Below are 13,568 nucleotides of genomic sequence, written 5' to 3'. Positions count from 1 at the left end.
CCCAGAGCCCATCGTTCGGTGCTAGGCGACGCGCCGCTTTATCCAGGCATCCTTCAGGCGGCTTCAGGCGGCAGTTCACCCACCCGAATATTAATAGAGGGCCTGACGGGCATTCAGGTGAAGGGGCCTCAAGGGACCTGAAGGGAAGCGGCAATATCATGATTACAACAGTCTCAATCAAAAGAAATCCATGCAAAAACATACAACAGTGAGGATTCGCTGGTGGTCACCCACCCAACTACTAACTCACCGGCGTGTGGCTTGAGTACGGCTGAGCGGACGGGAAGCCCTATTTTCCACACCCTATGGTCGTATGTACTCGATGAAGTATGGAATAGGAATATGATGTCCACGGATGCAGCCTTCTAAGTAGGTGAGTGGAGGGCAAGAAGTGCACTTTATATCGAAATGGGTATCACATGACCTAGGGTAAAAACTTTGCAAGACACACGTGATACCTGAGGCATTAATTATGTGCAAACCTCGCAAAGCTTTCCGGGGACTTTTTTCGAGGTCACGTGCACCCCATCTAGAATTTCTTAAGCCATTGATCCTCCACCTTATCTCGTGTCACCGCTGGGTTTATTGCCATTTATAAATCCTCGACGTTTACGACTCTCGCGCCTTTCATAACTGATCCCGTCCCGGTGATCCGCCTTTTCTTCTTCCCGACTCTCCTTCCGTCCACCGCATTCACACATCATGGATCACACGCGCGATCCCTGTCCCTGGGTTGCCCTGAGCGACTTTGGCGGTGCCTTCGCCATGGGCGCCATCGGTGGTGCTGTCTGGCACGGTGTTAAGGGATTCCGCAACAGCCCGTACGGCGAGCGCCGGATAGGTGCGCTCACAGCAATCAAAGCGCGCGCCCCCGTTCTCGGTGGTAACTTCGGCTGCTGGGGAGGTCTTTTCAGTATTTACGACTGTTCAATTAAGGGTATCCGCAAGAAGGAAGATCCCTATAACGCTATCATTGCCGGTTTCTTTACTGGTGGCTCCCTCGCTATCCGTGGTGGATATAAGGCCGCCCGAAACTCTGCTATTATGTGTGCCGTCTTCCTCGCTGTCATCGAGGGTGTCGGTATTGGTTTCCAGCGCATGATGGCCGATAACACAAAGCTCGAGGTATGTCGAATTTATCACTTTCAACCTGATCTGGTGTGATTAGACATGATTGCTAACCATGGAAATTATTAGCTTCCTCCTCTTCCCCCGTCGGAGCAGAAGGCCCTCGCTTGAATTTCCTCCTTTCGGTTCATATATTCCTTCGATCGCCATCAACATATCCTCCCTTCTATCCCTGTCTTCATAAACATCAAGTCTCTTCTCAGGCGTTCGGTCGATGTCAATATTCCTAAACAACATAGCACAGAGGCTCCCGTTTTGTTCCTACTTCACCCCCTCGCTTTTAATACCGCCTTCTACGGCCCGTGTCGAAGCATTGTACATTAAAGACGGCGAATTCATCCTCATAGCTGGTTCTAAGACCGGTGTATGTCTTTTCGTGGCCGCGTGGCCAAACCACAAAATTTATGATAACATTTGGTTTCTTCTTTTTTTTTTGCCTATGAACTAGACAACAAAAGCCACATGGCGCATGGGATCCTGCTAATAACTCGTGGACTGAATATAGCTAACAGACTGTAATGCAGTCTATCCTCTTCGATCCCTCGGGCAGCTCTCGATCGCTGCGATGTAGACCGGGATGCCGACTGTATATAGCCTATGGACCCACTTGAGGTATGTGCGATTGGCGCTCTTCTCCGGTTGGACGACTCGGTCACCTATACTAAATGTACTTCAGTATTCTAATCGAATTCGAAATACCCAAAGCTATATTCAGTGACCAAGTGGTCAATAACCCAATACATCCGCTGATGCACTAGCGAGTGCCAAAAATCCAGCTGATACTGGCCTTTCTCATCGATCCGTCTGCCATTATCTTAGAAAAAAGCCTCACTAGTGAATGATATTATTATTCCCTTTTAGATTTTGCTTCAGAGTTACGTCAAGCTCCAGCTGATACACGAGCGGAAAGTATGGGGGTATCATGATAGAGAATGATTGGTCTATAAGGGAGAAGATACTAGCGAAGCAAAAACGAGGCTACAGGAGTAAGCAATAGAGGAAGGGGATTGGAGCCATAGGAACAAGACTCAGACTTCTTTTGCTTGGAAATTCTGATTGTGATGATATAAAGATGGGAGTTGTTCAGTCACCTCCGGTCTCCCACTCTGAAGCTTAGGTATTCCAGCAGTTATCTCTTAGACCTTGGAAGTGCTTGCCCAGGTGACTAGTTATCCCTTGAGGTCGAAAAAGCGCCTTGTCAGCCTTGCTTATATAAAGAGCCACTAGTTCGGTCGGGGCTAAGAACGTTCTTCTAAGGTTGCCCCTCGGCCTATACTGATTAATACTTCATATCGCAGATGTGATGGTTGCAACACCTTTAACATTTGCTTATGCTGTGTGGGGTTCAAAGTGACATGCCTGGATGCTGCTCATAAGTGGTCCTCTCGTGAGCGTGATGGTTCTTATGAGAAGCACGAGAAGGACGAGGATGGGGATGGCAACTGAGGCGTTTATTCAAATCGTATAATAGTCTGCTTGAATTCTTTTGAGTAAAACAATTCCCAGAGACAAATATGGAAAATTCTTGAAATCGCAGGAAGTAGACCTCGCCGGCTAGAATCCTCATTCAAACCTAGGTACCCAGACACCTGGGCAAACCAAGGCTATGGCAAACTGCCCATGAACAAATTCCAATAGGAAAGGCAGGGTCGCGGGCAGTTCCATATGAAGCTGCTGGTATAGAGACCAATCTGCCGTTTCAGGCGTTCTTAGCAAGTAAGGGTATCTACAGACATATCCAAGGGAAAATATATCCAAATTAACCAAGAAGAGGGGTAATGCGCTTTATGAGTTTGCTTCCAACACCAGTCATGCGTGATCTGTAGAAGTTTCTTGAAAGATTAATGAGATTCCACTAGCGAAGGTTCTGCATCACGATACCCTTCGTAAAAGTAAACCTTTCTCCTAGAACCTCGCATGCTGGAGATGACCAGTCCTGAATGAGAGAATTTCCATCTGTGATTTCCAACAGAGATTGCAATAGAGTGGTTGTAAAGAAAAGGGCTGCCGAGAGTGGTAGAGATGTAGCAGGCATTTGTTCCGAGTCGAACATGAAAGGCAGGCTGATGTAGATCTCCCGTAACAGTAGCGAAATGGTGACATATGACTGGTCATGTTGTAAGTTGAAATTATCACCTGGCAGCACTGCGGGTGACAGGCTGTCGAAATTCTCAATAATTATCCGGTTGGCTAGAATGCGGGCTAGGCGATAGTAGTTCCACATTCGAGCGTACCAAACGTCCTGGTAAATGTATTGTGGTCCTTTGGGAAGCTCGTGATAAGTCCATGACGCAGGAAGTGCAGTCGCCCAGTTTTGGAGAACTTGATCATTTTTCATGGCCAGTATAACTAGTTGGCTGGGTGAAAAACAGCCCTGATTTGCCAAGCCACGGATATTCACCATGGTACCCATAATAGCAAAGAGTCTCATTGCTGATAACAAGGGATCCTCGTCTTGTAAGGCATTTGATAACGCTCCAAATCGACCTGGTAATTCCAGTAAGAAGGGCGGAACCGTTTTGCCACTGATAAGACACGCAAGTGTCTTGAAAGTACGAGTAATTAGTAAGTTTCTTCCTCTCTGATGGCATACCAACGTACTGTGGTGTAGCAAATCTCTATAATTTCTTTCACCGGTGAGACTGGCAGACCATTTGTAGAACACAAATAGCTCAAGAACGCAGCAGCACCGTGAACATGCTTTTGCCAGGCATGTGAAGAGGAGTGGTTATCGCATGTTATCATCTGAAAATAAACCATCCGTCAGCCCAGTAGTTAAATTTGAATTGGCGGGATATCAGAGCACAGAACCTCGAAGATAGACAAAATGTAACTTCCAGCAATAGATTGTTCAATCCCAGAGCCTTGATGGCCAGTAATTGCTTTAGTAAGGACTCTTATAGCAAAGTTGTATTTTCTTCGCGCTAGATCCATCATATCGGGATCTTTGTGGACAACGGCAAGTGCAGCGAGACCAACAGATGTGAGGCTGATAGTGGCGGAAGACGGGTGCCCCGCAGTGGAGTCCATCCACTGCTTGCATCCATCTCCTAAGATCGCAAAGTTGTCAGAAAATACTGTTTGTGCAAGTTCTTCAACATTGAAAGCGGGTTTTATTGCGACTGGGCTCCAAGACGTGGCGTGCTTGTTAGCCATGGTCACCCTGTTACTTGAAGCATGCAACTTTTGAATTGTCGACTTGGTCTGATCTCGAAAAAGTAGATCTGTCTGAGACCTATAACCAGTACAGCCTAGACCGGCTCGAGCGCACTGGCTACATCTTGGTCTGAGGAGATTGCACTATCGAGAGGTTAGTTTGGCGAACAAGGCTGGCGAAAATTCTCGTGAAAGTGGGAAGCCTACCTTGATTCTCCTAGACCTGCAGTTCCCACAACCCGGGCTAGCTCTGGTGGATGCCATGAAATGGTAACAGAGTGAGTTTCCGAAATAATCCAGTCAGAAAGCGTTGCAATGGGAGCAGCACTGCGGCTTGGGCACCAAAATTTGATATCTTAGCAACTGACAAAATGACCCACAGTAAGAGAGATTGTCAGATTTATTGTGAGTCTTGAGTTTGTCCTAGGTGATCCAGGGAAGGTTGGGGCTAGACCTCCACAAACGGCCCCTCATTGGTTCGAATTACCGCGCTAATCCACGACTGACTTACCCAACTGGGAATAGTGCAAACCTTACTATTGCTTTGCCGATGATCTCCGACACAGCCACATAAGTGGGATTTCAGGCACTATACCATGATTGACTTGTCTGAATGGGAATATAGCTTACGGGAGGTTAGATTACTTGCATTTTTCATGAATGACTTGCCTGATGCAGATACCGCGGATGATAAGACGTAGGACCATATATTCCATCACATTTCTAGCTATAAAAGGAAGAGCACTGACTGTCCTCGGTATTGTTATCTCATTCAAAACATATATATTTCTCTTTCGATTCACTACAGTTACTTATTCGCCTCCTGCTTGCATTCCTCCATATAATCTTCACTTTCAAACAATCTAACATGGAGCCTATCCGAAACGTTGCACTCTTGGGGGTTAGTTTACTGACAACCGAATGTTTACGTTTGTTATACTGATAATGTGGTCAACAGAAAGGATGGCTGGGATCCGCAGTCTTAGAGCAGCTCGTGAATACGGGCTTTCAAGTTACGGTCTTGAGTCGCACAGCTCGCTCCGTGGATGAACCCCCTTCTAGCGTCAAGACTGTGCAAGTCGACTATTCGTCTATCGACAGTCTTGTAACTGCTCTCCAGGGTCAGGATGCCGTGGTTTCTACTGTCGGTTCATCTGGTATTAGCACACAGAAGACGGTCATCGATGCCAGCATCCAGGCTGGCGTTAGACGCTTCATCCCTTCCGACTTTGGGGCGCTTACCACCAGACCTGGAGGAGAGTCACTTCCACTCAACGCCTTATGGATAGACATCCAGAATTATCTCAAAGAAAAGGCGCTTAGCGGACAGATAGAGTACACACTCTTCGCTGTTGGGCCCTTCCTGGAATTTGTCATGTCGATGCCGTTCTTGACCGACCTGCAGACTCAAACTGCTCCACTGTATGACAATGGTGTGCATACTTTCAGCTCAACTAGTGTGTCAAGTGTTGCGAAAGCCGTTGCTGGTGCTTTGAAGAATGCTGCAGCGACCAAAAACCGCCTGGTTAGCGTTCACGACATTGTCTTGACTCAGAACAAAGTTTTGAATCTGGCAAGGAAGTATTCGGGGCCTGATGTCAAATGGATTGAGAATCCAGTGGATGCAGCGGCTGAGCTTGAGACAATTCTTGAAAATACCAAGCAGGGCGACCTCGATCTCTTCAAAACACTAGCGCTGCTGAAAGCTGCGCTCTTGGGTGGCAAATTCGAAGCCGAGTTCAAGACTTTGGATAATGACCTTGTCGGAGTGCGCCCTCTTTCTGATGATGAATTTGAGAAGATCTTTGCCACAGCTTTTAATCCAGGCCAGATGTTTGCACAGGAGGATCTTCAGGCAAACGTTGAAGGGATTCAAGGCGAGGCTTAGCAAGAAACTACCTGAAATATGTTGTAGAGGTTGTTACATAGTGTCTTTTATTTTGCGTGTGCTCCTGTGATCCAGTGCTCTTGAAGAATAGAGGCAAAGAAGAGAGAATTTCATTTTTATTTTTCCATTTTTTCCCTTTTAACACAGCCCAGTGAATATTTCTGGTTTTGATGGATCTATCCACAGGTACATTCTGCAAGGGGAATAACCAGGAAAACGTAGGAAAGGCGAGAAACTCAGACTCAAACGTATTATCCGACATTCCCGAGCTGGACCCGAAGGAGGCAAAGTACTCCGCAACCGCTCGCTCTTTTGATATTATTGAACAAGGCTCGACGAGAAACAAGCCATGGCTAATCATTTTAGCGCTCACTGTCAAAATTACAGCCCCACACAATATCGTGGCAACAGGGGTGGCTGAGTCGGTGGATTATATGAACCGACTTGGAGCCTTGAATGGATAGAACATAGGATGTTGGACAAAAAGGCTGAGTTGAGGCACAAAACGTAAAAATGCATATCTTGCCGAGAAGTTATTTGGGCTCTTGGGTGATGGATATTATCCAGAGGTCATATCATGAACATTTTAATCGTCCGCTTTAGTTGTAGATTTCTCTAGGTGAATGGCCCATGCCTAGGTGAAAGTTGCCACAGGAAACTGACGTAAAATCCGAATCTGTCAAAGTGCCGGGCAGCTGCGGACCAAATTGGACAATCTTGGAAGCCATGAAGAACTGATGTCAGGGTATCCGTTCTTTTTTTTCTCTCGGATGTGTTTCGGAGGGGGAATAAAGTGTTCTATTTGTGAACCAAACTCATTGAATGATTGGATCAATCTTCTGAAGTTCCAGAATCGAAATTCTGGAAACCCAAGTTCCACTCGTACGCTGATGACGAAATGTTCAAGATGACGAACCTTGGAAGCGTTCGAGACCGTTTTGTGGATATCTCAGCCACATGTTCTGATTGGCTGTTTGCTCTCGGAAGCCAACCTTATTGACTGAACCCACATCTATAATTGTAGTTTATCCACACTCTTCGCACCTTTGGTCCTCTTGCAAAGTTTCATCCTCATCCGGACGACTCCACCAAGCACAATAAAAGGATGGATATCCGCAGATATGGCTGCCTTTTTCTTTCTTTCTTTCTTCAAACACATTCATTGATCCTTCAAGTCACTCTCTTCTTGAAGTCATTCATTCTTTTGAGGTTATCCTCGATTACTGTCACTTTAGTATCTCTGTAAATCAGTTGATCTATTTTTGTCTTACCACTTTCACTCTCTCAATTTACAATCTTCCATCATGACTTTCAACGTCTTCCTTACCGGCCTTCTCGCTGCTACTGCTGCCGCCCTCCCCTACTCCGCTCGATCCGGAGAATCCGGAGAATCCGGCGCCATTGAGACCCGCGGTTCCGGCAGCGGCGGTCTTCAGATCGTCAACAACATGGGCAAGGACCTCTACCTGTGGACCACCTCTTCCGATGCTGGCAGCATGAAGACCCTTAGCACCGGAGGTGACTACAGCGAGGGCTGGACCACCAACTCCAACGGTGGCGGTATCTCCATCAAGATCTCCACCAGCGAGACCAAGGATAGCGTTCTTCAGTTCGAATACACCCAGGATGGCTCGACTCTGTTCTGGGATATGTCCTCCATCGATCTCGATGCGACTTCCGACTTTGTCAAGTCTGGCTTCACCGTTGTGCCCAGTGACTCGAGCTGCAAGTCAGTTTCTTGTGCCGCTGGTGACGCGAACTGCAAGGATGCTTACCAGCTCCCCGATGACGTGAACACCTACTCTTGCTCTTTGAGCTCCGGTTTCACTCTCACTCTGGGATAAATCATCCTTTTTTCTTTTCTTCTTAGAACCGGCAGGACCGATGGATTTTTGTTTTTTTGTTTTTTTATTATGATTTGCAGAATATTACTGCCTCCTTGGGTTTGTTGATAAACTCTTGGATATGTATATAAACTTCTGCAGATGTCGACGTTTACTCTATAGCAGTGAGCTTATCAAGTATCACTAGACAATACAAGAATGTGTTTAAAAAGAACATATCCCGACTATATAGGCGTATTTAACATAACTTGATGTTCGTCTGATTCGCCCTGCACGTCTCAACGGAATTTATTGTTATTCTCATTAACCTATTTGGGTTTTATATCCGCATCTATGAATTTGGGGGAAGAAAACTTGAAATTTAATGAGACAACATGGGTCAGCCGCATATACGGCCTTGTCGCGTCTTTTTCGTAGTCTTTTTGGTAGTCTTTTGTTTGGGTATTTTCCCCTTGTAAGTGTTGTAACTAGGGTATAGGCGGTAAAAACGGCTTAAAATGTGCAAACCGACTTTGCTTTTTTTTTTTTGCTGCTGAGGCTCTGCCTTGAGTATATACTTGGACCTTGCTTCTTTCTTTCTTTCTCTCTCCCTCGCTCCAGCAGCAGATATATCAATCCATGGGTTTTCTCCGCAGTTGTCGACGGACACAAGCAAAACATGGCCGCATTCTCCTTCGTCTTTTCTTTCCTGTATCAAACAACTACTGCCGTCAATTCCACCAAGTGTCCTTTGCCCTTTATATTAGCCGAGACATGGTCAATTGGCGCTTGAAATGAGTAGTTTGTCAACGTCCAAATCCTCTTCAAGCATATGAGAATTTTCGGAAAGGATATATCGTGTTTCACTGTGCCCTTGGTAGATATAGCCGTCCAGCTCACTTTGCGATACATTTTTGCAAATATTGTGCCCCCGAAACTCAACCGTGTGGAACGCGACTGCAAAAAGTGACATTTTGATCCAAAAGAGCAGTGAATCTGATGGCTTTTACTTTCTGCAAGAAAGATGGTTAAGGGCTATCTAGCCCCATAATAAAGCCCAAGGAGAATCCAAATTCCACAAAATCTCTTGGTGTGTTACACATGGACTATTTATCTGATTTGACGACTTTGTCGTCAACGTGCTGTGGCCATAGATGGCCGCAAAAAAAGTCAACGCCGGTATATGACAGGAATTAGGGCCGATTCAGTTGACAGGACATCCTGGATGATGGTCCACAGATGTGTACTCCGTACTCCGTAGAAATCGGGGAATCCGCATCTTAGACACGTGAATGTTTCTGCCTCAGGTGTCCAACTCTAACCCCGCTATGGCAGTTCCTCCGGTGGAGGTAACCTCGTGACTAATACTAATCTCGGTCAAAGGATGTAGACCGAGGCTCATCGCGAGTCTGTGAACCACCGAGGTTGCTTTGCTTTATAGGTTGGTTGTACCCCAACTTGAACTTTCTCTTCCCCAGGTTTTCTTTTTCCATTACCTTCACTCCACATATCTTCAAAATGGCTTCTCCTCGTAAGTGACATATCCCCCTATGTTTACTCTGCCCATTATTTTCATGTGATCCCCTACGTAACTGATGGCTCCATCCACATGGGCCCATGGCCTCAACATCGATGTTAACCATGACTGCTGAACAGAACAAATCCGCACCCCGATCACTGATCTGCTCAAGATCAACCACCCCGTCCTGCTGGCAGGCATGAACGTGGCTGCGGGGCCCAAGCTGGCTGCCGCTGTCACCAACGCCGGTGGTCTGGGTGTCATTGGTGGCGTTGGCTACACACCCGAGATGCTTCGCGAACAAGTCGCCGAACTCAAGAGCTACCTGAACGACAAGAATGCTCCCTTCGGTGTCGACCTTCTCCTCCCCCAGGTTGGCGGCAGTGCCCGCAAGACCAAGTAAGAACCTTCGATCGCTGCGGAACTTTTTCCGTTATTGACACGTGCTAATCGCGTTTTCTTTCGGCAAATAGCTACGACTACACCAAGGGCAAGCTCGGTGAGCTCGTTGATATTATCATCCAGGAAAAGGCCAGCCTTTTCGTCTCCGCCGTCGGTGTCCCCCCCAAGGCCGTCGTCGAGAAGCTCCACGGTGCCGGCATCCTCTGCATGAACATGATCGGTCACCCCAAGCACGTCCAGAAGGCCCTTGATGTTGGCGTTGATATTATCTGCGCCCAGGGTGGTGAGGGAGGTGGTCACACCGGTGATGTCCCTACTACCGTCCTCATCCCCACCGTTGCCAAGTTGGTCGAGGGCAAGAAGAGCCCTCTGACCGGCCAGCCCGTGCAGGTCATCGCCGCCGGTGGTCTGTTCAACGGTAACTCGGTTGCTGCTGCTCTCATGCTCGGCGCCTCCGCTGTCTGGATCGGTACCCGTTTCATCCTGTCTGATGAGGCCGGTGCCCCCGCCGCTCACCAAGAGGCTGTCCGCACTTCCAACTTCGAGGACAACATCCGTACCATTATCTTCACTGTATGTATCCCCTGGCTTTGTTTTCAAGATGTTTAGGTTGCTAACATACGATATAGGGTCGTCCCCTCCGTGTTCGCAAGAACCCTTACATCGTCAACTGGGAGGAGAACCGTCACGAGGAGATCAAGCAGCTCACCTCCAAGGGTATCATCCCTGTCGAGCATGATATGGAGAACCTGCCCGATGACGTCGATGACGACACTTTGGACAATGCCCGTCCCTGGCTGATGGGCAAGGTTGCCGCCGTTGTCAACGAGAAGAAGTCTGCCAAGGCTATCGTTGATGAGCTCGTCGGAGATGCCGCTGTTCTGCTCCAGAAGGGCAACAAGATGGTTGCTAAGCTGTAAATAAAGTATTCCCTACATATCTCGATTTCTATAGTCATATTCAGCGTTGAATAATCAACCTCGGCCGAGAATATCACCGGCCGAATTTTGGAACCTACCTGGATTTTGCTCAATGTACTTGAATTTTACTCGATGTCTAATGTAGTTAGCGCGATGTAAACCCCTCTCAAGGCCACTAGATATTATCCCTGCTATATCCGAGAACCTTCCCTGATCCAAAAAAAGCTCTTAAGCGCCTGGGTGGGGCACTCAATCACCAACCACTACTCCGTATTCCACGTGGAAATCACACCCATGATCCCTGGTACCGGCATTAGCTAGTTCATTTCTGATATAAATAGAACTTTATATCCTTGTTTTTCTCCTAAAAGCAGACGTTTCTTCCCGTGTCTAGATGTGCTCGTGCACCGTAGATCGGTGCTTCCCTCACTTTCTCAAAGATGTCCACCATATAGAAGCTTGGTATAGCTCATGCTGTTTGAAATATTCATCAAAACTCACCTTAGGTTGTTCTATAGCCGTGAAAGAGCTAGGTGTGAAGGCCGTTGGAAGTGGCTGAAACACATATATAGACAGATCTTGTGTGATATCCCTGCAGAAAAGTCTGCAACTGTTTCCTTATTTCTCGCACGGACTGTCACGGGAGATGCAGCCCCAATGAATGACCATGCGCGATAGATGGGTCGTCCAACGTGACCCGACAAGATCCTCCTATAAACCGATGCGTCTGTTTCACAACTTAGACAAACAGCCGAGTGTTGCACGCCACCTTTATTGCGTTCTCAATGGGCATACGAGGTCACTAGACGGCCACTATCGGACCTCTTGGGGCTAATCCGATGGACTCAATGCACACGCAGGTAGAACTGCAAGGCAAGGTACACGCATAATGCAAGTGGTTCAATCTGCGATGCGCAAGTGGGCCTGGGTGGGTCTGACAGAATAGTTGTGGCCATATCAGGCTTAGCTCCAGAGATTAGGCATGATTAACTATGGAATTCCCCGAGTCAAGCAAAGATCCCAAACTTGGTCTACGCATCAGTGTCACAATTCCCTGGCTGGTCAGCTAGAAGTCGGCTGCATGACTAGTGGCATTAATCCAATGGCATTATAGCTCGATAATCGAAGGCCTAACGGTCAAGAGCTCATCCAAGCATAGAGACTATTCAGCAATTACTCGCGACACACATGAGATGCCTGAGCAGCACAGAGCTCATTCAACGCGGTCGGCATGTTCCAGCTGGAATCGGTCTATTAGCGCAATGGAAAGGACGGAAAGAATGTGGACCCCGAAACCCAGGTGGTCTAGTTGGTAGATCACTCACAAACTATACCTGTTCCAGACTGCCTCTATGGGTCATGTACGCGGGTGAATCCTCATGACCTCAAGTTGCAGGCTGATGTTCGCCATTCCCCTGCTGGATTTGTTCAACTTTTTCTCTTCTTTTTCAATCTCTTGATTCTAGCCTCGGATGAATTCTTGAAGCTCAAAATAGAACAGGGTGCTAGACCCCTGAGCAAAACGGCGTTGGTGATAGCTAATGATGATTGGTACGGCTCTGGGAGACTAGGTCGTAGCACAGGACGACCATTCGTGAGTTGAATCCACTTCGCTTTTTCAACTCACCGTGTTCCTTTGTCTGATTTTTGTATATCTAGATATCTTTCACTTCGTCATTGGCTCCTGCACATAATTACTTAGCGAGATATCTAAGAATACCAACCATTTACCACGTCCTCGGGCATCCCAAACCGGCTCAGTGGCATATTATGCCGCTGCTTATCCACCTAATTATAGATTGATGCAGCCCCAGAGCCCACACCCCGTCAAGTGCCCAATTGAGCCTGAGAAGCTACACTCACCGAGTGATCTACAGTCCCACATGATGTGATGTTTCCTGTACGTATTGCAGCTGTGCCGCCTTGCAGGCCCCATACGGTGCACGGATATACCAGGGTCTAGGATGTGCCGGTCTCGTTAGCCAAGGGATTGAGCTGTCGAGGTAGAAAGATGATTGCCAGCCTTCAGGATAGACTTGAAACCGCACTGCGATATCAATATCCTTCCCGCCGAAGAATAGTCTCCTGTCAACGGGTTGTATCAACGTCTGGTGAGCGAGCGGGTCGGGCCGGACCCATAGTGAACCATGGGAAGTGAACACTTAGACAACCTCCAGGGCTCCAGCTGGTATAGACTGTGGCTGCATGTAAATTGCATTGATATTGAAGTTGGAGGAAAGTCCACAGACATCAATTGATCTGGAACTATTTCTTACTGTTGGGGTGTTGATGTGGGCCGACTCGGTGGTATGTTTGGGTCATCGGCCGTTCTTACCCGAGTAGAACCACCGACTGGGACTTGGCGAGAAGATAATGACAAGCCCAACACACCCGTGGACGTCACCTCCAGTCCAACCTTGGAAGATACCAAGTCCTCCACTTCGAGCAGACAAGAGGAGGGACAAGTCAGTTTTCTTGCACATGTGTAACACCTCAAATTGAACCATGGAACACCGGAGGTCTAATATCTAGGGTGAGCACTAAAACGGAAAAGGAAAGGTCGTGGAGTGTATATATAGCCTTGTGGAGAGAGCATCGGCCCCAGGGACCTCAGGACGATGGCTTCAGGACTATGTACGGAGCAGCAACTTACTATCTCGAAGAATTCTACTTCCTTTCCAGGAACTCGTAGCGAGATGTTGGAAATCGATACACTCGGGCCCTGTTCAACC

At 47.5% G+C, this 13,568-nt stretch overlaps 5 protein-coding genes across 5 annotated transcripts; 4 read left to right on the top strand and 1 right to left on the bottom strand.

Annotated features, from left to right (window-relative positions):
- Positions 1–702: 702 nt before the first annotated feature.
- N7471_011308 (uncharacterized protein) lies at positions 703–1,239 on the top strand (the record flags this gene model as incomplete). Its single annotated transcript, XM_057284027.1, has 2 exons — positions 703–1,125; positions 1,198–1,239. The coding sequence occupies 2 exons, from the start codon at positions 703–705 to the stop codon at positions 1,237–1,239; spliced, it is 465 nt and encodes a 154-aa protein (XP_057130293.1).
- A 1,744-nt stretch (positions 1,240–2,983) lies between these two features.
- On the bottom strand, positions 2,984–4,284 carry N7471_011307 (uncharacterized protein; the record flags this gene model as incomplete). The annotated part of the gene is made up of 3 exons (XM_057284026.1): positions 2,984–3,673; positions 3,730–3,873; positions 3,940–4,284. 3 exons carry the CDS (start codon positions 4,282–4,284, stop codon positions 2,984–2,986), a joined length of 1,179 nt encoding a protein of 392 aa, XP_057130292.1.
- Positions 4,285–5,152: 868 nt separating this feature from the next.
- On the top strand, positions 5,153–6,172 carry N7471_011306 (uncharacterized protein; the record flags this gene model as incomplete). The annotated part of the gene is made up of 2 exons (XM_057284025.1): positions 5,153–5,185; positions 5,243–6,172. The coding sequence occupies 2 exons, from the start codon at positions 5,153–5,155 to the stop codon at positions 6,170–6,172; spliced, it is 963 nt and encodes a 320-aa protein (XP_057130291.1).
- Positions 6,173–7,476: 1,304 nt separating this feature from the next.
- N7471_011305 (uncharacterized protein) lies at positions 7,477–8,016 on the top strand (the record flags this gene model as incomplete). The annotated part of the gene is made up of 1 exon (XM_057284024.1): positions 7,477–8,016. One exon carries the CDS (start codon positions 7,477–7,479, stop codon positions 8,014–8,016), a length of 540 nt encoding a protein of 179 aa, XP_057130290.1.
- A 1,252-nt stretch (positions 8,017–9,268) lies between these two features.
- On the top strand, positions 9,269–11,023 carry N7471_011304 (nitronate monooxygenase). The gene is made up of 5 exons (XM_057284023.1): positions 9,269–9,526; positions 9,652–9,913; positions 9,988–10,489; positions 10,546–10,869; positions 10,939–11,023. Exons 1-4 carry the CDS (start codon positions 9,514–9,516, stop codon positions 10,834–10,836), a joined length of 1,068 nt encoding a protein of 355 aa, XP_057130289.1. The 5' UTR covers positions 9,269–9,513; the 3' UTR covers positions 10,837–10,869; positions 10,939–11,023.
- The last annotated feature ends 2,545 nt before the right edge of the window (positions 11,024–13,568 follow it).

This window comes from Penicillium samsonianum, assembly GCF_028829775.1.
Source record: "Penicillium samsonianum strain IBT 33392 chromosome Unknown utg000007l_segment0_segment0, whole genome shotgun sequence".
NCBI classification, from domain to species: Eukaryota; Fungi; Ascomycota; class Eurotiomycetes; order Eurotiales; family Aspergillaceae; genus Penicillium; species Penicillium samsonianum.
The sequence above is the reverse complement of the archived record's forward strand: the minus strand, read 5'-3'. Positions and strand labels throughout refer to the sequence as shown.